Source organism: Ahaetulla prasina, chromosome 2 (assembly GCF_028640845.1).
Source record: "Ahaetulla prasina isolate Xishuangbanna chromosome 2, ASM2864084v1, whole genome shotgun sequence".
Lineage (NCBI taxonomy): Eukaryota > Metazoa > Chordata > Lepidosauria > Squamata > Colubridae > Ahaetulla > Ahaetulla prasina.
The window spans coordinates 89,921,638-89,945,418 of NC_080540.1; the positions used below are offsets into that span (position 1 = coordinate 89,921,638).

At 37.8% G+C, this 23,781-nt stretch overlaps 1 protein-coding gene across 1 annotated transcript in view; it reads left to right on the forward strand.

The window, feature by feature from the left end:
* The window catches only part of CAMK2A (calcium/calmodulin dependent protein kinase II alpha), a 177,945-nt gene that overhangs the window by 146,350 nt on the left and 7,814 nt on the right, over positions 1–23,781 (forward strand). Inside the window, exons 13-17 of the mRNA XM_058169649.1 lie at positions 3,384–3,424; positions 7,857–7,889; positions 8,948–8,996; positions 21,243–21,318; positions 23,046–23,140. Coding sequence (XP_058025632.1) covers positions 3,384–3,424; positions 7,857–7,889; positions 8,948–8,996; positions 21,243–21,318; positions 23,046–23,140 — 294 coding nt within the window. The remainder of the gene's footprint in view (positions 1–3,383; positions 3,425–7,856; positions 7,890–8,947; positions 8,997–21,242; positions 21,319–23,045; positions 23,141–23,781) is intronic.

Consider the following 23,781-nt stretch of genomic DNA (forward strand, 5'->3'; position numbering starts at 1 on the left):
ATGTTTCCAAAGGAAAAAACCTAAAAAAACCACCCAAAACAAAATACCTAAGGAAGTCCAATTACCTTCTGAAAAGTACCTTTGGGACAACGATGACCTGGATGAGTCAGAATCTCCTTAGACAAAGAAATGTAGCATTAGAAAACCCCTGGCTCCAACTAGTTGTGTGATCTTCCTGTGGAACCATCACCTTCCATCCCAATTCCTGACTGATCTTCTACCCTCAGGCTGTGGGGGAGACTGAAATCCAGCTTTTTTAAATGGGTCATCATCTATCCATTGGTTGACTTAGAGACCTGGTCTTGGACCTGGTCCTGAAAACAATCCTCCTTTAAAGCAAGTAACTGGAAGTGTAATTGAAAATATTTGTCTTTTATATTCTGTAACCTGCCTGGCAGGGAAAACCCTTCCTAATTACCGTTATCAGGAGTCTTGGCTCCATACATCCTCTTCTCTTGTAATCTTAGGGTAGTTTATAGCTCCCACACCAATCCCCACAGTTTACCCCCTTGCTCAAACTCTAGTTCCTCTCCAGCACTGATCCAGCAACAATGCAAATCTAGATGACTGCTGGAGGGGAGCCATTAAAAAAAAAACAACAACTAGACAGTATGAATTTTTCTGTCATCTAGCAATTGATAAATTGACTGATTGATCCATAACTTTAAAGAATTAAAAAATAAGTCCAATGGATCAATGAGGCAATGGAAAAGGGAAAAAATGCTTGGTCAATACTTAACCAGAGTATTGCCTGTGCCAATTTTCAAATGCAGGATAGTGTCAGGCAGGACTGGAATGCGATCAAAAAAACCAAAATTACAGCTTTTATTACAGAAATGTGTGCTGTAGGGGCAATGGCAGAAACCTTCTGCGACATGTGCTGTGGAGATAGCAAGACTTAGAAAAGGACCCAGGATAAGAAGGAACATAGTAAAGCGGGTGTGTGGATGTAACCTAAGTGAGGCTTGCACACTGACTCATACAGATAGACAGCAGGGAGATTAATTCAGGCACTAGCATCTTTCTTCTAGCATGTCATATAAATAAATAGATATTGACTATTTTCTCTGGATTATTAAGTGAAGACAAAATACAAAAATACTTTTTTTGCACATTGATAGAAAGGCTGTGATAAAGAAATCAATCAAGTTCCCATCCCTCAACAACAGGGCATTCAAACCATCACCATTATTTATTAATAGAAGGAGTTTGAAAGAGCTCAGATTAGATAATAGAAAGTTCATTTTACACTATTCTGTGAGAAGTGATGGGTAGCATGGTTATTAATCAGAGGGATACACCATCCTGTGAGATGAAGTTTTTTAAGGAATAATAATAATAATAATAATAATAATAATAATAATAATAATAATAATAATAATAATAATAATAATAATAATAATAATAATAAATATCTTTCTAGAATACATGTATTCGGATAATTTCTTTCTGGCATAAGAATTGCATAGAACTAATTTTTTTATTATAATGTTTTTATTAATTTGTAATATGACGTATAAAGAGAATACAAAAGTAAATATTAGGGAAATTAGGGAAGGAAAAAGGGAAGTGAATAGTGAGCCAGTGGGGGGAAAGGCATTGACTCTGACTCCTTTGGTGAAGTAAAATAAGGCATTAACATTTACCCTCTACTTTTTACTTTTTCATAATAATATAAACGAGAAATAAGTTTTAAAAATCATCGTTCAGGAAAGTAAGGCAGTTTTATGGGATTTTCCAAAAGAATCTTGAATTTACAGGGAATCTTCTAAAAACAGCTTCCATTTGCTGAAATTTCACATGAAGAAAAATGGATCCACAAGAAATAAGTGGGATCTTTTGATTGATATTGTATTTGGAAAGTAATAAAACGATGGCTTCAAGAGAGAAATAGAAAAACGTGTGGAGGATTATACTTACGCTACACCCAGAGTATAGGTTTAGAGCCCCTGAACAATTTACCATCCTTAAGTCTTCTGGACTTCCCAGAGTCATCTCAATTATTGTAAGAAACATATTGTAAAAAAATGCTGAACCAGACAGACGTTTTCTCTGCTCTAACAAGTTTCCCTTACATTTTTAGCCTTGATTTATTGTGACAAGATACCCTTTTTAGAAGGAACAATTGTTATGAACAGACATTATGACATTAAGGCTATTTCAGGATTCACACACACACACACACCCCCCAAATAGATTTCTGCTTAGGAAATTACAATATGCACAGTACTCATTCTCATATACAGTATACAGTATGTGTCACTATGGGAACTGTTGGATACCAAACCATAATTGGCTGTTGCTTTTACATATCAGCTCATGTAATAAAGTATACTTAGGTAGTATTTACATGTGACAATATGTAATTTGTTAAACCCTAGCAGTTAAGAATTACAGCAAATGGAAAATGCATTGCAGAATTTTTAAAAATCCCAAATTGTAGAAAAATATAATACACTTAAAGATTATGCAATAGATGTGTATTTCATGGAATAAGAGCATTTAAAAAGATCACGAGAAAAACCTCACAACAACCTGGGAAATAAGAGAGGATATAGATCTTAACAATCTAAGGAAACAAGTTAAAAAAAAACAACCTGGAGCTTGGAAAGGTTAATTGGCTGAGAATACTGGAACTGTTACAGGTTTATCACAAAGACTAAAAAAAAAAAAAAATCCAGTTTGAACTTCCTATCCAGCATGAACCAAATATAGTAATCCAGGTCTGCAGTGGCAATGGGAACCGGGTAGAATAGAAGGGGCCTGTTTTTTATCATTGTCAAAATGTGGGCTGCAGCTGTCAGGATGTCATAATTGCAGCACGTGATCTCCACCAGCATGTGGGACTAAAATTAGCAGGAGAGCCTGAGAGTGAGAAAAGCAGGCAGGCAAAAGAACACTTACCTACAGTTGTGTTGAACCATTCGTGAACCGATCTAAGAAAAAAGTGAGACCAGCAAACTTAGAAAGTGGAGTGGTTTCAAAGAGAAGTAGTAAATCGTTATGGCCACCTGGTGGGAAGATCCTTAGTCCTTTCAAGAAGGAATAAATGAACTTCACAGAGAATGCTCCTTCGGTTCACTGACATTGCTGGGCTCTGCTTTGACTTCTTCAAAAACTTGGGAATACATGACCATAAGTGGTTGTGGCTTGTTTTGTTCAATTGGAAGGATCATAGTAATCCAGTTTGCGAGCTTCATGGGTTTCTGAGAGACTTCCTTCCAACTGCTGGATTATTATCAGAGAATGCTGCAGCACTGATTGTGTGGTTTTCAGTTCCCTCGTCTCCTGCTCTTAGTCAGTTGCCCTCATGTTGCTGATTCTCACTCTTCTAACTCTGGTATCATGCTTATGCCTCTTGACCTGGTACCTTTTCTCCACAGGAGGGAAAAGTGGTGGCAACAAGAAGAATGATGGTGTGAAGGTAAGTCCTCTTCATTTCTGGATCCTACAAGAGGACAAATACGCTTGGATGTCTTCTTTAGTAGTGGGTCCCAGCGTGGCCCAAGATCTTCTGTTTCATGTGTTTCTCTATTTTTAGACACATTTTTCAGATACCATTTGTGCCTTTTCTACAGAAAATACAACTGAAGGGGGAAAAAATTTATATCTTGTAAAGCTTAGATATAGTAACGGTTGCCTCAGTTTATCCTCAATTTGCTTACTTAATTCATATCAAAATAAATGTTAAAAAAAAAGAATTAGAGAGCAGAATTGTGAAAAGACAATAATAGAGAACTAAGCAACATTTTGACTTGCTCATTGAGGCTGAGAAATATATTCTAACAATTCCCTTTCCATTCTTTCTTACTTTTATAAATTGGAGAAAACATTGTGCCTTTCTTCTAATCTTCTATGTTTCAATATTATCAGATAATTATGTGATCACTTAGAAATAATCTAGGCTCACAACCAATTTAACTTTTCAGAAGTTATAGTGATACCGCCTTCTTGTAGAACTGTAATTTACAATTCCCCCTATGGTATTTAATATCCCAGAATATTTCTGTGGCTCTGTATAATCTCACAATATACCCTAGTGTGAATTCCTCTTGATCCCCTTAAATATTAGTTCCTAGTGAATTATCTTTCCAAGCAAAGGAAGTTTTTGAAAGAGGAGTCCTTACCACTTTGCAAATATCCCAGATCAATATGACAGCTGTATTCTATACTGCCTCTGGCATTTCTACTCTCATGTAAGGGCTGTCACAGGGGAGCCTAAGAAGAAAAATAGGAAATTAGTTTAAAATTGGGATTAAAATACCACAATTCCCAGTGGTCCCAGCCAAGATGGCCAGTGGAGAAAGTGTGTGGTGATTTGATTTAGCAAGATCTGTTAGATACAGTATTTTGCTCCTGGCTTAGGTTTTGAGCAGTGGTAAGAATCCCAGCTGTTATATCTCTCTCTCTCTCTTTTTTTTTACCTGAATAGTTTGTTGTGATTTTTTTAAGAAAATTACACTCTACTACATTAATATGATAAAGGAACTTTGGAAACCTGAGATAGATTAAAGAATTCAGAGGTTGTTGTCACCCCGGTAGTAAATCCAGGAACAATGCTTCCAAGTCTTTGGCTTTTGTAAGGCCATTGACACTTTGAAAGCTGGTTCATGCCTTTACTGAGAAGTGGATTCAAGCATGGACAACTTTTCTCTTTTTAGCAGTAATACTACTTCCATTGCTCAGTCCCAAAGTATTTGTGTTGGAAAAGAGTGTAATGTAGCAGTGCACTGACATTATTACGGTTTTATTTTCTGGAAACCAAACTGGAATTTTCTGGAAAGGTGTCTGGCAACACTTTCATAGTTCAGATGGTGACTTGATGGTGGTTTGAGGGTGTAGAAAGGAATGCAGTTTCAGAGAATGACTATATATATGCCTTGGAGATTCTGACTACAGGACTGTCAGGCCAAAATATATATTTATGCTGAGGCAGCTGGCTGTTCCTAGTACTAACAGCCTCTCCTGGTGCTCAAACTGTTAATTCCTCTCAGAAATGAACCCAAAGAATCAATTTCTTCCTTTACAATAGTTAAACCAGCTTACTGATATATTCTTGTACTTTCCCCCTCTTATTTCTGTGCGCAGTGGAGGAGTTTTTACTCATTTTGTTTCAAGGTACAAATGTCAGATTCATGGCCACAAGATTTCTGTATTTTTCTAATAAAATCCATGGTTTGATAAACGGCTCCTAAGGAAGCAAATGTTTTAAACTTGAAGTAGGATTCTTTCCATGAATAGTCCATTTTAGAAAGATAAGATATTCTTGTTTGGATATAACAACAGCTCATTTTTAAAAAAACAAACAAACTTCTTTTTAGCCAGTGGCTACACAATAATGTTCACTGTCCCATTCAGAATCACATCTCCACACACTAAATTAATGCAATCACTGCACTCCACCATGTCACATCCTATGTCCTAAATTACTAAGTTCACTTCCCTGTACTGTGTTTTTTTACTGTATGTTTGTCCTACTTAAATGAGGCCACTGCTTTTGTGTTGCATCGTGTTATGTCTGATTACCTTTATAATTATTGTCCAGTAAGATTTCCTAATGTATCTTTTACTAGGTTTTCAATGGAATCATAGATCGACCATAGCCTAGCTAGTTCCACTGTAGATAGTAAGATCTATTCTCCTTGTTTCTAAATTTATTTTCAGTGGACAGTTGTGAAGCAATTGTTTAAAACAAGATATGTTATAGATAGATGATAGAAGAAAGTGAGGATTCCAGATGCCAATGGGCATGAATTGCTATCTCTGCCCACATGATTTGAAGCATATAATAATTTAATTTGCAATACAGACTTTTGAAACCAGTTTCTAAGGGTCGTGTGAAGCACCTGAAGTACTCAGCTGAACCCACTATCTGAAGTGCTGAGATGCTACATCCTTTTGGAAAAGCAATACTTTCTACCGTGTCCAAGTAGGCATGCTCACAAGAATTGCTGGGATTGCTGCCAAAGCAAAGCAGAGTACAAAAACCCAAACTGGATAGTAATGATGATAAGTAAGAGGGGAACTTCAAAACATTTCTGAGTGCTCCTTGAACTTCTGAAATGTAGCAAGTCCATCCCCTTCCAGTGTGCAGTGTGAAGTAGTTTCATCATGAATTAAAGGCAAAGTTTTAAATTAAAAGGGACGCGGTGGCTCAGGGGCTAGGACGTTGAGCTTGTCGATCGAAAGGTCGGCAGCTCGGCAGTTCGAATCCCTAGTGCTGCCGTGTAATGGGGTGAGCTCCCGTTACTTGTCCCAGCTTCTGCCAACCTAGCAGTTTTGAAAGGACGTAAAAATGCAAGTAGAAAAAATAGGGACCATCTTTGGTGGGAAGATAACAGCGTTCCATGCGCCTTTGGCATTGAGTCATGCTGGCCACATGACCACGGAGACATCTTCGGAAAGTGCTGGCTCTTCGGCTTTGAAACGGAGATGAGCACCACCCCCTATAGTCGGCAACGACTAGCACGTATGTGCGAGGAGAACCTTTACCTTTACCTTTACCTTTAAATTATACTTCTTGGGTTATTTCTTGGATTTCTGCTCTTAATATGCAAAGTGCTAATTTGTGGTGTAACATGAGTCCATGTCTGCAGTTAATGAGGGGCTGATTTTCACCATTTAATATATGGGTGATTTTTGATGCCATTCTGAGGTTATATGAAATAAATGAAATATAATCTCTGCTCCTTAGATTGTAATTAGAGTGTGTATTTTTTGCAGTTAAGTATTAACCATATAGAAAAAATCTATAGTTTTAGTCATCCTCATTTTTTAAAAAAAAATTCTAATGAAAACACGTGTTAACACATTCCTACATAAGGTTAATGATTACTGCCGTTTGCAGAAATCTAGGAAAGAAGCAGACATGATATGAATAGCATCTATTTAGTATTTTTATTTCCAAATAAAAAGCTTAGCAACCCTCTTCTTTTTAGTGGGAACGAATGAAAGTACTTTGTCATCATTAAAATCCAGTTTCCAGATTTTCTTCTTGGGAGAATTTGTCTCCAGGCAAAATTGTATCCTGTACTCCACCATCACTATGGCCTACATCAAACCTACAGTTTTGTTACCTGGTAATGCCGATGCATAATGTGGGCATCTTGAAAAGTGACTGTGTAGGATCAGATATGCTTCACGTATCCATGCAAAATACTCTGTAAATGTGTTTTTTTTGAAGAGTACACCCATTAATCATTTTGTGAAGCAATGGTTTTCAGCTGCACCAAGTATAGAGTTTAAAGTTAATAAAGTAAGAGGCTTTCAGCACTTCAGCAATTATTTAAGAAAAGTTCAGATAGTGGTGTTGTAACATGTCCCGCCTCACTAAGTTTGAGTTGTTTGAATTCCTTCTAGCTTATCTTCTGATTCTAAATGAACAGTTTTTGACTATTCTACTAGCAGGATTACAATCTTTCCTCTTGGCAAGGCAGATAGTTTTAGTCCGATATCTAATGTGCATTCAGCTTGGAAAATTTCCACTTGGAAATACTTGCTTTGGCTTGGATAAGAAATGAACTAAGTTGAGAATTAGATGTCAAGGCTGTGTTAGGGTAACAAGATTCATAAGCAGCAAAGATGAGTAGCACTCAGGGTACGAATTGGACCATGATGATTGAATTGCTCCTTGTGCGGGAAATTTTAGGCTAGCATGCTGTGTACAATGGTTGTTCTGTCTTTATTGAAGACATGGAACTCTTCATTTATGCATCAGGCTTACCCACAAGAGAACCTATCTTCTTAGAGGGAACACCGCAAGTGTCCCAGGTTCCTTGGCATCCCATGTTCTGCTCGCTTCTTTCTTTCTCACTCTGTGTCTCTTCTTGTCCCATCTCTTCTCCTTGTTTTTCCAGAAAAGAAAGTCCAGTTCCAGCGTTCAGTTAATGGTGAGTGTCCTTTGTCTTCCTCAATGCTGATAATGTTGGGCCTCTCAACATCTTCCAACCATTCCTGTTCTTAGAAAGCATAGAGGGTTGGGTTGAAGGTTGAACCTCTTCGGTGCAGCATCTCCCCTACAAATCCCATCAAACAGGAATGGATGGCAAAAGAAGCTGAAGCCCACCGAAGAGCACTGAGAACCTAATTTGAATTTCTAGGGAAAGGTTTTCAATGGTGCTTATTATTTAGCAGATGTGCAAACTACCTCCATCCAAGGAGACATGAAGGAAAAGGCTATCTAATATGGCTCTGCTGGAACTGTACAGTCACAAGCAATCAGACAGCTGATGAAGCTTGGTCAATTTGTTGTTTGAGACTGAGATATGAAAAAAAAAGTCTCTGGTGGGATGAATGAGTAATCCTAGTATAAGTACCAGAGCAGTTGATAATGCTGGAGAGTAAATGGTTCCCCTTTCTCCATGTTAATTTGTGTACCACTTGGCTGTTTATGGAAGAAAGTGTGTGTCAGGCTTTGATGGTCTGTGTGGGTCTTAGAAACCCTCTTTGTTTTACTGTACATTTCTTTCTTTACTATGCACTCAGTGTGGCCTCTTTCACTCCTGCACAGTCTCGCTCTCTCCCTCATCCTAGTTCCCTCCTGTTAATTTGTACATACTGTCTTTCACTTCTACACAGCCCGCTTATTCCTCCTAACGATAGGAGATTTCGGGACCTTCATTCCTGCTATACTGATCGATCTTCTTTATGATGGTAGACAATTGCAAGAAAGGCGATTAAGTTCTTACATGATAATGCAGTCAGACCTCCTGCTTAGTTTTGTAAATTTTGGATAGAAGTCAGGGAAAATGTTACAGATACAAAGGAAGAGCTGCAGTTATTGACCTGTACTGATACTTACCTGGTTTTTATTTCTTTGCAGTGTTTGATGCTGTTTGGGTAAAACCTTAATGAAAGGTTAACAAACAGGTCTGAAACAAAGTTGAAATAGTCTTACTTTGCTCCAATATTTTGCTTTTGTTTGTTTGTTTTTTCTTTTCTGGTCCAGGAATCTTCAGAGAGTACAAATACCACCATTGAAGATGAAGACACTAAAGGTACAATATAAGATTTTGGCAGAAGTAGTGTGGAATTGTTTCTAATCCTTTTGAGTCAATAACTCAGAGTTAAAATCAGTTCATTACTGAAGGAAATATTTGACCCAATTCTCATTACTCAAATACAAATACATGTCTTAGCTATCTCAACAGTACAAAAATTTTCCAGCAGAATATTACTTCCACTATAATTTCAGTTCATGAATTAGAGGACAATTAGAGTTCATTCATACTACAGCAGTTCTGCTGATCTATGCAGTCCGGTTCCTAGGATTATACAATGGGAAAATATATAGGAAAAATGAACGATGGGATAACCCTCTACAACAGCGGTTCTCAACCTGTGGGTCGCAACCCAGTTGGGGGTTGAATGACGATTTTCCAGGGGTCGCCTAAGACCATCGGAAATATGGGAAGTATACTTGCGAGTCAAAGAATCGCGCTCCAATGGTTAAGTCCACAAGCCAGCTGCAGGCTCTTCAAATCTCTAGCCGAATTCGGCTTCAGACACGATGAATTAAAAAAGAGAGAAATCTTTGCTCTGATGTCTCCCTCTCAAGCCAGCTGCAATCACTCCCAATCGCTAGCCTAATCTGGCTTCAGGCACAATAAACTTAAAAGGGGAGGAGTCTCCGCTTTAATGCCTCCGTCCTGTATTTAAAGGGGTCACAGCATGTATTAAAGGGGTTGCAGCACTATAAAGGTTGAGAACCACTGCTCTACAACCTTGTTGTTGCAGTGCAGCTGTTGCAGTGCAGGACTGAGACCATCACTGATCATTGATCTGGGTATTTGCCCACCTTCTGTGATTCCTAGATGTATCTGTCCTCTTCTAAGGCACAAATATCAAACTGCATGCTATAGCTATAAAGCTAAATCAATTAGAATAGAATGCTAAGGAGACCAAACAACCTAAATGCTTTAGAAAATGTTCTTCGGTATATTTTTATTTCCCTTTTCCAACTATTGCTTGTAATTGTCTTCAAAACATGGGCTGTCAGAGCTCTTCCCTGGTACTGTATTAAATTAAATCATTCTGTGGCACAGAGGTAACAAAAAATGGAATCTGGTAGAAAAAGAGAACAGAGGTTGGCAGGAGCACATACATCAAGTCATTCTTATTAGTTTGGCTTTCAGTAGCAGAAAAGTGCCTTAGTGGTTGCACACGGGCCTCAGAATGAAAAACAATAGAACCAATTTGCCAATTGAAAGGTAGCAATGTGTTTTCATTATGGACCCTTTTATATTATTTAAGTTTAGATGACTCTAAATCATCTCGCAGCCCATGGGCTAGATACAACATGCGCTGGCCATACCATGCCCGGTTTGGCAAAGGGGGAAAAAAGTCCCAATACATCATGTGATGCTACCGTGACAATGCAGGTTTGACATTCCTGCTCTAAATGATCAGCAATATGCACTGTAACAATAAAATAATTCAATAATAACAGAGTAATATATACACGCTTCTAAAATAGATAGGGCATAACATAAAATCTGCGTCCATAAATTACTCCATCTGCTTTCCAGTGGCCTTTCAACATAAGCAAGTCTTAACATGTTTTTGGAATATCAGTGAGGGAAAGGGCCATCCATGCCTCCGGAGGCAAGTTGTTCCATAGAAAAGGAGCCTCGTAGAGAATTCCTGCTTTTGAGGACTTCTTGTTGAATAACCCCACAGATGAGAACCCTTGGCAAACACTGACTGTTTGAATGAATTAGATAAGCCTACTCTTCTCCGAAAAGATGATCTTCAAGATCCTAACCTTAGTATAAAGGGAAAGGAATTGCATGGCAGCAGCATCAACTTGAAAGTTACAAGGTTTCCACATCTATAATAATACTACTGTAGGATCCAATCAGGGTCTGTCTCCAGGATCAGAGTTTTGTCTCACGAGCTTTCTGACTCATGCTGGAACCCAACTTCAGAGAACTTCTCTCTGAAGATGGTCTCCAACACAAGTCTAAAAGCTTGTAAGAAACAATCTCTGGTCCCGGTGACCAACCCAGATAGGATCCTGCAGCATTATTATGCGACATGTATATCATCATTATCAACAACAACAACAACAACAACAACAATAATAATAAATGAAGAAGTTAAATTTTTCTGGGACTTTAGAATTCAGAGAGACAGGTGCCTCCACATAATACCCGGGCTTAACGATTGTCGATAAGAAAGACAAAAAAAATCTGGATAGTGGATGTGCCTGGAGACAGAAGAGAAAGAAAGAATTGGAGAAGATAACAAAATACAAAAATGTACAAATAGAAATAGAACAACTGTGGCAAAGGCAAGCAAGGATAGTACCAATAGTCATAGGTGCCTTGGGTGCAAAATAAGTGGAGCACAATTTAGCATTGTGTTGTGTTAGCACTGACCGTAAGCACTGATAAATTCGCCATCAGTCAATTGCAGAAGAAACTGCTTTCATCCTGTGACAATATCTAACACCGTCAAACATCCAGATTTGCCTATCCCGGGTAAAGGACTCGATAGGTAGACAAAAATGCCATTCCCAGTCTGAACATCTGGCTGACTGTGTGTTAATGAATGAATAATAATTGTAAGATATGCATTCAACTCAGCTTCCCTAGCAAAGGGTTCCTTTATATGATTCTGCCTTCCAAAGGACTCAAAAAGCACATTGAAGAGTTTTACACTCAGGAAGAGACATAAAAAAAACTTTCTGGCTAATCCACCAAATGTGTGGATCCAGAGAAAGCATTCAGACATTGCTTCATGTCTGTCTGGCAGCTTTTTCAGGAATAAGATCTATATAAAGGCACACAGCCTTGGCTGACAGTGATTTGTTAACATATTTGTAAAACTTTGTAACTGAATCCCTACACCAGATTGTTTAAAAGAACATCTAAGTGGATTTTGAGGTATTGAGATGGTTAAATGACTCCTTCCCCCCCCCCCTGCTTCCCCCCCTCCCAAATTGCCATCTCCAATGACTTCTCTTTCTGGGATACAAAATTGATATTTATTTATTTATTTTTATTTATTTTTTGTATTTTTATACCGCCCTATCTCCCTAGGAACTCAGGGCGGTTCACAGCCGGGTAAAAATATACATATAAATACAAATAAAACATCCATTAAAAAACTTATTACAAATGGCCAAATAATTAAAATGATGATAATAAAAATAATAAAATCCCCATTAAAACTAATTCGAATTTAAAATCTAGTCCAGTCCTGTGCAAATAAATAGATGTGTCTTAAGTTCACGGCGAAAGGTTCGAAGGTCGGAAAGTTGGCGAAGTCCTGGGGGAAGCTCGTTCCAGAGGGTGGGGGCCCCCACAGAGAAGGCCCTTCCCCTGGGTGTCGCCAGCCAGCACTGTCTGGCCGACGGCACCCTGAGGAGTCCCCCTCTGTGAGAGCGCACGGATCGGTGAGAGGTATTGGTAGCAGCAGACAGTCCCGTAAGTATCCCGGCCCTATGCCATGGAGCGCTTTGAAGATAGTCACCAAAACATATTGACTCATATTTGTTCTGAAGAATTATATGGGGGTGAAGAACATGTCTCAGTTCAACTCTGCTGGTTGAAATATTTTAAAAAGATGGTTTGGAACAAACATTATCAGAATATGTACAAAGAATGCGTTTAGAGCCTTAGTGAGAAGATTACTTTAAATGGGGCTATCTTAACTCTATCTTATCTGAGCTGCAAAAGCTCAGATGATTGTTTACTTCTTTGCTGCCATCTAGTGATTATTTGGATTTTTGTGGCCCTATAGCTATTGCTGGCCTATTTCCATTCCCCCACCCTCCACAAACTGTCTAATAATCAATGGCAAATCCTTTCTCAGGATTAATAGTTCTAGGAAGAATAGTCCTGCATGTGCTTACAACTCATAGAGTAAAACTTTCATATAATTATAATATCCACCCATAAAACTAACAAATCAACTAAACAATGGAAAAATTAAACCCAACACTGCAATTCAATGTATTTAAAAATCTCTTCAAGAGGACTGTTTTTGTCATCTTCTGAAGCATAATCAGAGTAGGACCACAACAAGGGTCGGGTTCTGGAAAACCGGTAGCGGAAATTTTGAGCAGTTCAGAGAACTGGCAAATACCACCTCTGGCTGGCCCCCGAGTGGGGTGGGAATGGAGATTTTGCAGTATCCTTCCCCTGCCACGCCCACAGAACCAGTAGTAAAAAAATTTGGATTTCACCACTGGACCACATATAGTCACAATATTCGGGCACAATAAGCAAGTTGTGCCCGAAAAAGAGGGCCACTTATTTAGAATATCAATTTAAAATCTAACCCCCATTTTTTTCTTGGGGGTGGGTGGGTTGGCAACAGTAGTGGGTACCTGAATGTATACTGCTCAGATAGTCATGGCCTTCCCTACCAGTTTTTAAAAAGGCAGAAATTGAATAGCTAATTAGCCCCTGAATTGTATAGGCATATAGAAAACCTGGTCTAAGGGGAGAGATTTTCACCAATCTTATGAGAGAGATACTTCTCTGTCAAAAAAAACCCCGAGAACTCAGGAATTCTCACATGTATAGAGAATGATATGCCATGTTTCTTTGAATGAGCCCATTTCCTGAAATATTATGCACCAATACTACTAAAGGTAATTGTACCGCAGTCCCAAACTATATCCTTCATATTTCCTTACTTTTTGAGATGACCTTTCTTTCTTGGGCTTATCATGATTCATAACCTCACCATTTCCAATCAAGACAACGGCAGATGATTAGATGAAATTTCCGTCTTCTCAGTTTTCATTTGTGCTTCTTCATTTTCAGCCGTTTAAAGAGATCCCACAACCTACGTGGCTTGAACTTGAAACTCTGTAATTACAGATAATCCTCGATTTATGACACAACTGAGCCCAAAATCACATTACTAAGAAAGTTAAATTAACTTTGCCCCATTTTACGACTTTTCTTGCCACAGTTGTTAAGTGAATCACTGCAGCTGTTAAGTTAGTAACATGGCTGTTAAACGAATCTGGCTTCCCCACTGATTTTGCTTACAAAAGGTCGCAAAAGGTGAACCACATGAGTCCGAAACACTGCAACCATCATAAATCCATGTCAGTTGCCAAGTGTATGAATTCTGATCATGTGACCATGGCGATGCTGCAACGGTCGTGTGAAAAACGGTAATAAGTCTCTTTTTTCAGTGCTGTTCGAACCATGACAAAATGAACAGTTTTTAAGTTGAGGATGTGCTGCTTTATTTTCTTGCGGGTATTTTCCCCATATTTTGTTTAATAAAGCAATTAATGTGGAGCAATGGTGAAATCTGAACTGGTTTACTACCGGTTCACTGGCTGCGCATGCATGCACAGTGCACACCACGCACCAAATGCCAAATAGGTTGTAAAAAAATGCTTTTAAAAGTAAAAAAAAAGACTCTGACAATCGCTCGGCTCAGCTGTGATTGTCAGAGCCTTTTTTAAAGCTTTTAAAAGCATTTTTTACAACCTATTCCTACCATTCAAGCAGGAAAAGTGAGCAAGCCGGAAAGAAGTGGCAAGCGGGCAACTGAGCAATTGGGGAGGGGCATGGATGGGGGGGCAGGGATTTTTGCTACCGGTTCTCCGAACCACCCACCACCATCGCTGCCAGATCAGCCAATCCGGTCTGAACTGGGATCATTTCATCCCTGATGTGGAGGTTTGGGGCTCATTTGTATTTTTTTTATCATGCTGCCCTACTACATCCTTTGAACTGCCCAGATCACTGTGTTATATTACAGTTTTCAGTTAATGAGAGGTAAGTGGGAAACAATCTTCTCTGGACAAGCACTGAAACTCTCTTTAATTGTGATAAGAGTATGGAAACTTTATTTACCCAATGCAGTCTGATTAGAGTGACTGATAATTATTCTGTGTTACTACTTTTCTATTCTTGGCCATCACCTGGGCTTAAAAATCCTTTATTGTCCCTCCCTCCTTCCCTCCCTCCAACAAACTTCTTGAAACAACTTACCATATATTTTGGAGTATAAGATGCACCTTCCCCCCCCCCAAAAAAAAAAAGATGGTGAAAATTTGGGTGTGTCTTAAACACCGAATGTAGCCCTGCCCTCCCACTGCCCCCACCCTTTGGCCTCTGCCTCCCAGCAATTTACCTCCTTGCAGCAAGCAGCAAGAAGAAACAGCCCATTTCAGCTTCAGCGCATCCTAATTAGCACAAGTTGATTGTCGGTTGGATCGGCCTCCCGACTCTCAGCTGTTTCAGGCTGCAGGGATTGCCATTGCCTGTTGCTGCACTGGCCTCTGCTGCTTGCTGCAAGGAGGTAAATTTCTGGGAGCAGATTTTTTTTTCTTGTGCTAATCAAGCTATGCTGAAAACGAAAGTGAAACTAAAGCAGGCTGTTTGCTGTTTGCTGCAACAAGGCAAAATTGCTCAGAGGCAGATTTCTTTTTCTTGTTTTCCTCACCAAAAAGGTAGGTACGTCTTATAGTCTGGAGCATCTTTTACTCCAAAAAATACAATATCTCTTTAAATATTGAGTAATATTGTAAAGACCCAAAGGTTGCCCCCAGGATCCAGTCTGCTGGCTTGGCTGTGACTCTTCCATACTATCTGCATTTCCGTACTGCCTTGATTTTTTGCCAAAGCAATTTGAATCTGACCTAAAGTCATTTTCCTTTTGATTGACTTTGAAATGCAGTGGATGGGGGCACTTAAGATTGGAAGAGCCTTCTTGGTAGCACATTTAGTTCAGCTTCCTGTGTCACTCGGTGGACAACTGATGCATCTGGGAAAATCTCTTCCGGCTACTTCACAGCAATTCATATTAAGCCAAGATATCTACAATTAGGGAGATGACAAAGACCCATCATTTTTGATAGCTATTGATAGCCACGAAATTGTCCAATCTCCTTTTAAAACCATCTAAATGGGAGCTACTGATAGCAAATTCCAGCTATGCACTGTGGGGAAAAAATATTTCCTTTTATTTCCTAGAACTTCCTTGCATTTAATTTCAATGAATTATCTCAAGTTATAATATTATAAGAAATGGAGGAAGCTTCTCTTTATCCTCAGAAATATACACCTTGCATATTTTTCTGGTATCCCCCTATACATTGCTTCATTTCAGTCTATAAAGCTTTACTTTCTATAGTTTTTTCTTCTAAGAGAACTGCTCTGAATATGTAATTGTTTGGGTTGAATTTTTTAATATATTTTCTAGTTTTTTAATATTCTCTTTTAAAGATGCACCAGCATTGTACGCTTTCTGCAAATGTTGGTTTTTATATATTTTCATAAGGGAGTTACTGTTTCAGCAGTTCTGGTTTAAATTCTCTTTCTGATATTCTGAGCATGGAATTTGCCTTCTTTTTTCTCCTGCCTTTCACCTTCTTCGTAAAACAGCAGTGAAAATACAACATTCACACACAAACATATATGGAAGGAGGAGAAAGACAGGAGAAAAAAAATGACAAATTCCATGCTCAGAATATCAGAAAGGGAAGAGCTGAGATGGCGAAGTGGTTGAAATGCAGTATTGCAGGCTAACTCTCCCCACAGCCAGCAGTTCAATCATGACCGACTCAAGGTTGACTCAGCTTTCCATCCTTCCAAGGTCAATAAGATGAGGACCCAGATTGTTGGGGACAATATACTGACTCTATAAACCACTCAGAAAGTGCTGAAAAGCACCATGGAGCGGTATATAAGTCTATTGCCAATTTCCAAGGCCACATATCTTCTTCCATGGCAGCTGAGTTTGCTCAGAAATTTTTTTGTGAAATACTTTGTCAATTGTTTAGAAAATCCAAGTATACAGCATACCTGACTTTATATAATATACACCGAATTCCTTTGTCTATGGGTTTGCTGATAACATCAAAAACAACATATTTGTAAGATAAGATGTGGTTTGTGGAGCACTGCTGGCTTTTCAACAAGCTTCATTCTTCTAAGGGTTTACCTATTTTTCCCTGTAATAATACAGCCATTTCTTTTTTTTTTCAAAACTTTTTTTATTTTATAAACAAACAAACATTTGAAATATCAATCATTCCTTCCGTGTAACATCTCGGTGTTTTCTTCATGGCTCCATCCTTTATTGTTTCTTCTTTCTTCACTTCAATTTAATCTATTACCATTTTTCCACAAAAACACTATTCTAATTATACCATTTTCTTCCATAATTATCCATTGCTTATCTTCTAACCAATGGTAGAATTTATCCCATATCTTAAAATATTCTGAATCCTCTTTTTAATCATCAATCTATTTAATCTATTCATTTCTGCACAATCTAAAATTTTTCTAATAATTTCTCCTTTCAGGGGTATTTTCTCTACTTTCCAATTTTGCGCAAAAACAATTCTTGCTGCTTATTACATTATTACATGTATAATCAAATAAATATTTTCTTTACTGATTTTCTCTGGTAGAATCCCCAATAAGAACAGATCAGGTTTTGAATCAATGTGTTGTTGGATCATTTCTTCTAATCAACCCTTTATTTTCTCCTAATGGTTTTTGGCTTCTGGGCATGTCCACCACATATGATAATAAGATCCTGGTAACTGATGACATTTAATACAAACATTTCTAACTGATGTCTCATTTCCACTATTGGCTGCTTTCTAGCTCTTTGAAACAGATACTGATGTGAAATATGAATTGCATAATATGGGCAAAGATCAGAATTGTTCTTTAAGAAACTTGGATGATGCTATCTACATATGGGGATTTAATTATTTTTAGTTTGTCAGGTTGACTTAGAACTTCATGTCCCATTACGTCTACTTTAATCAGAATAACGCTGGAAGGGATCTTGGAGGTCTTCTAATCTAATCCCCTGCTCAAGCAGGAGATCCTATACCATTTCAGACAGGTGGATGTTCATTTTCTTCTTAAAAACCTCCAGTGATGAAGCACCCACAACTTCTGGAGGCAAGTCATTTCACTGATTAATTGTTCTAACTCAGGAAAATTCTCTTTAATTCTGGGTGGTTCTCTCCTTGATTAGTTTCCATCTATTGTTTCTTATCTTCCCTTCAAGTGCTTTGGAAAATAAGTTGACCCCGTCTTCTTTGTGGCAGCCACTCAAATACTGGAACACTGCTATCATGTCACCCATAGTCTTTCTTTTTTCTAGTCTAACTGTACCCAATTCCTGCAACTTTTCTTCATATGTTTTACTCTCTAGGCTTTTAATTTCCTTTCATTTCCTTCAGTCTTCCTCTTGAAAAAGCCAGCTTGAATACAAATATCTATACAACATTTTTACCTGTACAAGCAGAAGAAAATAAATGGTTTCATGTCATGTGGAAATTGACAATCATCAAATTTCATTCCCTTCATCTATGTCCATTTTTTAAAAAACTTGGCAACTTTAAGATGTGTGGATTTCAGCTCCCACAATTTCCCAGCCATCATGGGGAGTTTATTTATTTAAAACATTTACTCTATGTAGCCATCCATCTTCTAATCTAAACGGTTCTAGGTGGCTCCCAATCAAAAGTTAAAACACCATTTAAAACCATATTAAAACTATGAATCTAAACATATTAAAACATTAAAAGTAATAACAAAATTTGAAGTCCACGCAACTTAAAGTTGCCAAGTTTGAAAAATACTGGTCTAGATCCATAATAAAAATGTTGAGCAACATAGGATCCAGAGCAGATCTAATGGCGTTCCACTTAATACTATTGTGAGATATAAGACCCAAATATTTTAATCCTCATGATTCATAAAAAAGTCTGGTTCACAAAATCAAAGGTTTATTGGAGATAAAATGAAGAAAAATAAAAAGAGGTTGCAAGCGCGGCCTCTTAGACCTTTCCCAAATGGATTGAGTTCAAAGAGCACAAGAAGCAGTTTTCAAGCTACACATTTTATACTCCTACACAATACACGCCACACCTAAGAAACTTCCCCCTAGCCCCCTTATTCTACTAAGTCATTTCTTTAAGTCATTCCATCTTCTGAAGGGTCATCATGACAATTTCTCTAGAAGAACAGATATCTTATCTTGTTTACTAGTAGCTTCTTTCTGGGCAGATGTTCCTATCTAACTGAATTGTGGCCTTGCCTTGGACCTATGTTTCTGTCTTCTAAGAAAGATTTTTAGCAAGTCATCATGTACTGTTTTACTGAATACAATTTGTGGTCATTTTACAACAGTAAGAACATAATAGCTTTTTAATACATTACACTTTTTAAAAAAGTAACTTATTATTCATTTCCTTCACTATGCTCTAAGCTGATAGGGAGCCGTTGATGGGCACTTTCTGGGTGTATTCATTCAGCCAGTTATGACTGATATATCTTTTAGCCCACCTTTTATGATTTTATTAATAAGGATAAAAGATACTTTGTCAAATGCGTTGCTGAGGTCAAGATATACTATGCCCATGACATTCCCCCAGTTTATTAAGCTAATGAGTCCATTAAATAGTACACAGAGTTAGTCTGCTTGTGATTAATCCATTCTGTTTCTGGCTAATTGTTTTGTTCCTATCTAAGTGCACATAAATATGCTATGTTAAAAATCTACTCAGTCAAGCTAATAGGTCTGAAATTCCTTCGGTCATACATATTCTTTTCTGAAAAACAGGGACACCTTTTGTTTGCCTTCACTTTTGAGAGATGTCACCAGTTTTCCAGGAAAGATTGCAGGAGTTGTGCAACCATCTCTTCTACATTCTTCCGTGTCCTAGTAATTCATCCTGGAGATCCGAATTTGTTTAAATTTGCCAAATATGCTTTTATCTTCCCCTTGTTTAGAATTAGCTGCAACTCCTTCCTTCCATCAGTGATACTACAGTAGTCACTGGGGCGTCAGTTCCTTTCTGAGAAAAAGCAGACATAAACTATTGAGACATTTTTTACTTTTTCTTCATCTCCTATATCTTTCCTTTATGGATGCTATGTCCCTGGAGCTATGATGCTTCATTAGCTGGGGCTAACCAGCTTTGGAGAGCTCTATCAGCCAGCTGATGCTCACCTTTTCTGCATGCTGCTCCTGGGAGGGTTCAAACAAGATAATTCAATGAATGTTCCACTTTCTGAATGACTCTTGTAACCCCTAAATAGAAAAATAAATTACTAGCCTTCCCATCCATATTTTTTCAGTACGAGTTCTTGTGTTGGCTGACTTCTGGGGGAAAAAAATCTGATAAGAAGTTCTTCAAGGGAAGGTCAATTGTTAAAAAAAAAAAGCATTAAAATAGTCCAAACACTCCCCAGCTGCCTTGCTGCTATTGTTATATTTAAACAACTGTGAAGGTGAAATGCAAGTACATTAACAATTTCGCTATTGGTTGCTTTTTCAAATAGCTGTGATCATAATTGCATGTTGCAGCTGTAATTGGATGATGGGGGGAGAAGAGGGATGAGTTCTAAACAATGCATATAGGAACAGACAAATTTCAAAAACATGATGCTAAATTATTCTTGGGAGATAACGGATTTTTGCCTTGCGCTCAGAGCCAGGAAGTGCGATGAGGCAAAAGTTTATGCAATGGGGAAGTGAACTATCCCACCCCCACCATTTGCACAACTGCAAAGAAATGCACCAGCTTTGCAGTACTTAAACAAACAAACCAGGGCAGAGCCAAAGTCAAAGCCAAAGCTGAATTCCGGGTGAAGTGAGGTTAATGAGAGATGACACCAATCTCCTCATGGCACAAAACAGTAGTGCAGAAGTGCTGTGTTCCTCACCCTCAGAAGATTTTTTTTTTTTGTTTACATTTATACCCCGCCCTTCTCCGAAGACTCAGGGCGGCTTACAATGTATAAGGCAATAGTCTCATTCTATTTGTATATTTTTTACAAAGTCAACTTATTGCCCCCCCAACAATCTGGGTCCTCATTTTACCTACCTTATAAAGGGTGGAAGGCTGAGTCAACCTTGTTAAAGTGAAAGACAGCACACTCATTAATTTTTTTTTAATATTTTTTTTTGTGATTGCTGCTGCAGTTGCTTTTACTTTGCATAATTCATTCCGGTTCAGATAGTTTTCGATATGCAGAAAACCCACCCCTAAAGATACTGAAAATCTTATTTATCATCAGTGTGGTTGCTGAGGTGTCCCAAAGACTTGAATTCAAAGCAGTAAGAAGTAGAAACGGGATCCTCCAAATAATGAAATTTGATTTCTATGCCCAATCACATTCTATGCATTTCCTATGCTCAGCAGAAACAGACATACAGTTCTAAGAAGGGCTACTTATCATTGTCAGTTTCCATCCAATTTCACTGTTTCTCTTCTCTTCTTTTAAATCCAACAGTACGGAAACAGGAAATCATTAAGGTGACAGAGCAGCTGATTGAAGCAATAAGTAACGGGGACTTTGAGTCCTACACGTGAGTCTACCTTCTGTGTGTTTTGGTTTGTATAGAGGGAAAAAGCAGTCCTCTCAGCTTGCCTAGTGTGTAGGAGTGTAGTTAGTAATTCTAAATGCCTTATCTATGGAAAACAGCATAGTGATGTTGGCTGGTTTTGAAATGTCAGCTTGCTATGAAGGCAAGCAAATTAGTGGCTTTCTTTGATCACATTTAAATCACAGCTAGAAATGGACCTCAGGAACTTTCAATTTCTCTGTACATTGTACATTATTTTGTTATTATCTTCCAACACAATCACAAAAAAATGGATTATTTTGGACCAGTGCTAAATCTCAGCTGTTACTGCTGACTAAATTATGATTCCTGATGGAGGGAATGAACTTTGTGAATGTATTAATGAAGAATAGGAGAAAAAGACCTTCTTTTTCTTTTATCCTTGAGAATGTTTTTTTTTAAAAAAAAAACAAGTATTCAAAAACCACTACTAGTTCTGTAAATAACTAAGTAGCAAGGTGATTCAAACATATCATTGTTAGAGCCTAGCAGACATCTTGAAAGACATATGGAATTAATGGGAAACGTTTTTATGAGATGATTCAAATAAGGTAAATTACTCGTTCTTGCAATATTGTGGTGGAGTCAGACAATATTGACCTTCATTTGTAATCCCATGTTTTTTTCATTATTAAAAGGAAAGACAGAAAAGCTAATTAACGGTAGCAAAACATCCATGAATTACAAGGGTATATCCTTGTTGGGTAATTATGAGATAAGAGAGTAGTTTCCATACGTTTTTTAAAAAAGAAACTAATAGAACATTTTATTTGGAAACAATTGTTTATTTTCTCCCTTTACTAAAATCGTTACTTTAAGGTATATTTTCTTTTAAAAATGGATTTCTCAAACATAGTCTGCCATACCTTCTTTTTAAGAATAATCGGTACAGTATGGGCAATATAAAATAATGCCATTATTAAATGGTTTAAATAATAAACCGATAACAAAACAGTAGCAAAGAATTCCCATCTAGAAAATATAAAAAACACAGTAACCTGTGGATCAAGTACATCTGACACTTGAGAATTGAAACCTTCTCTTCAAATTGTATCAGAAGTCAACCAGCAGCTGGATAGTTTTTGTCACACGGCTGACATGGACTTTTAGCAGATCACTGTTGCTCCTGAGAATACTGTGAGACTTTTAATTCATCCTTCTAAAAAATACCCCTAAGCATATTATGTAAACCTATGTCTCAATATTCTAGCATAGAATTTCTAAATATGAAGGTAGGTTGGTACAAGGTACTTCTAAAAAGGAATGCCACTTCTCTCAAAATGAGCCCGTGATTCTTCAATGTGACACATGAGGAAGGGACTTTGATCCCAAGTCAGACCAAATTCATATAGCAACCCCTATCTCCTCTCTTTGAATTCAGCTTCAATGTGCTTACCATGTTCATAATTGACCTTGTCTTCTCAATTGGTTTGAGACGGGTGACTATATGAATTAACTGAATAAACAAATAAATAAATATCCTTGGAAGCAGTGAGGGACAGTCTTTTTGGAGATATTAGCCCCCCCCCCACCTCCACTCACAGCTCTTTCTCACCCTTTTTCACTGATGGATGGGTATAGTTTTATACTCTCACTTTATATTCATCAGCATGATGAAAAGCTTCTAAGTAAATTTGAGTAGAGAGATAATTATTTGTCTTGATCCTCTACTTTTTTATGGACATCTCTAGTAAAATGTGTGACCCCGGAATGACGGCATTTGAACCAGAAGCTCTGGGGAACCTGGTGGAAGGGCTGGATTTCCATCGATTCTACTTTGAAAACTGTAAGCATCCTTTATGTTTTGAAAAGTTGCTGGAATGGGATTTAATTGGTGTATGTCTGTGTGTGTGTTTAATCCCTAAGCAATCAAGGATGGAAAGGGGAGTTATGGAAGAGCGTAAGAGAGAATAGTCGTTATATACGAATTGAACAATTAATTATACAGGCCATATTTATTTATTTATTTATTTATTTATTTATTTATTTATTTATTTATTTATTTATTTATTTATTTATTTATTTATTTATTTATTTATTTATTTATTTATTTATTTATTTATTTATTTATTTGCACTATTTAAATACCATTAACTACAGGCAATTAATTTTAATTTGTATGTTCTTCCTCCCCCTTGGAACTTTGTCCTTTGAAAAATGGCTTCTAATATGTGTATATACATATGTACATATACATATGTATCAGTGGTGAAATCCAAATTTTTTTACTACCAGTTCTGTGGGCATGGCTTGATGGGCATGGTGTGGCTTGGTGGGCGTGGCTTGATGGGCGTGGCAGGGGAAAGATACTGCAAAAACCCCTTTCCCTCCCCACTCCTGGGGGAAGGATATTACAAAATCTCTATTCCCACCCCACTCTGGGGCCAGCTAGAGGTGGCATTTGCCGGTTCTCCGAACTACTCAAAA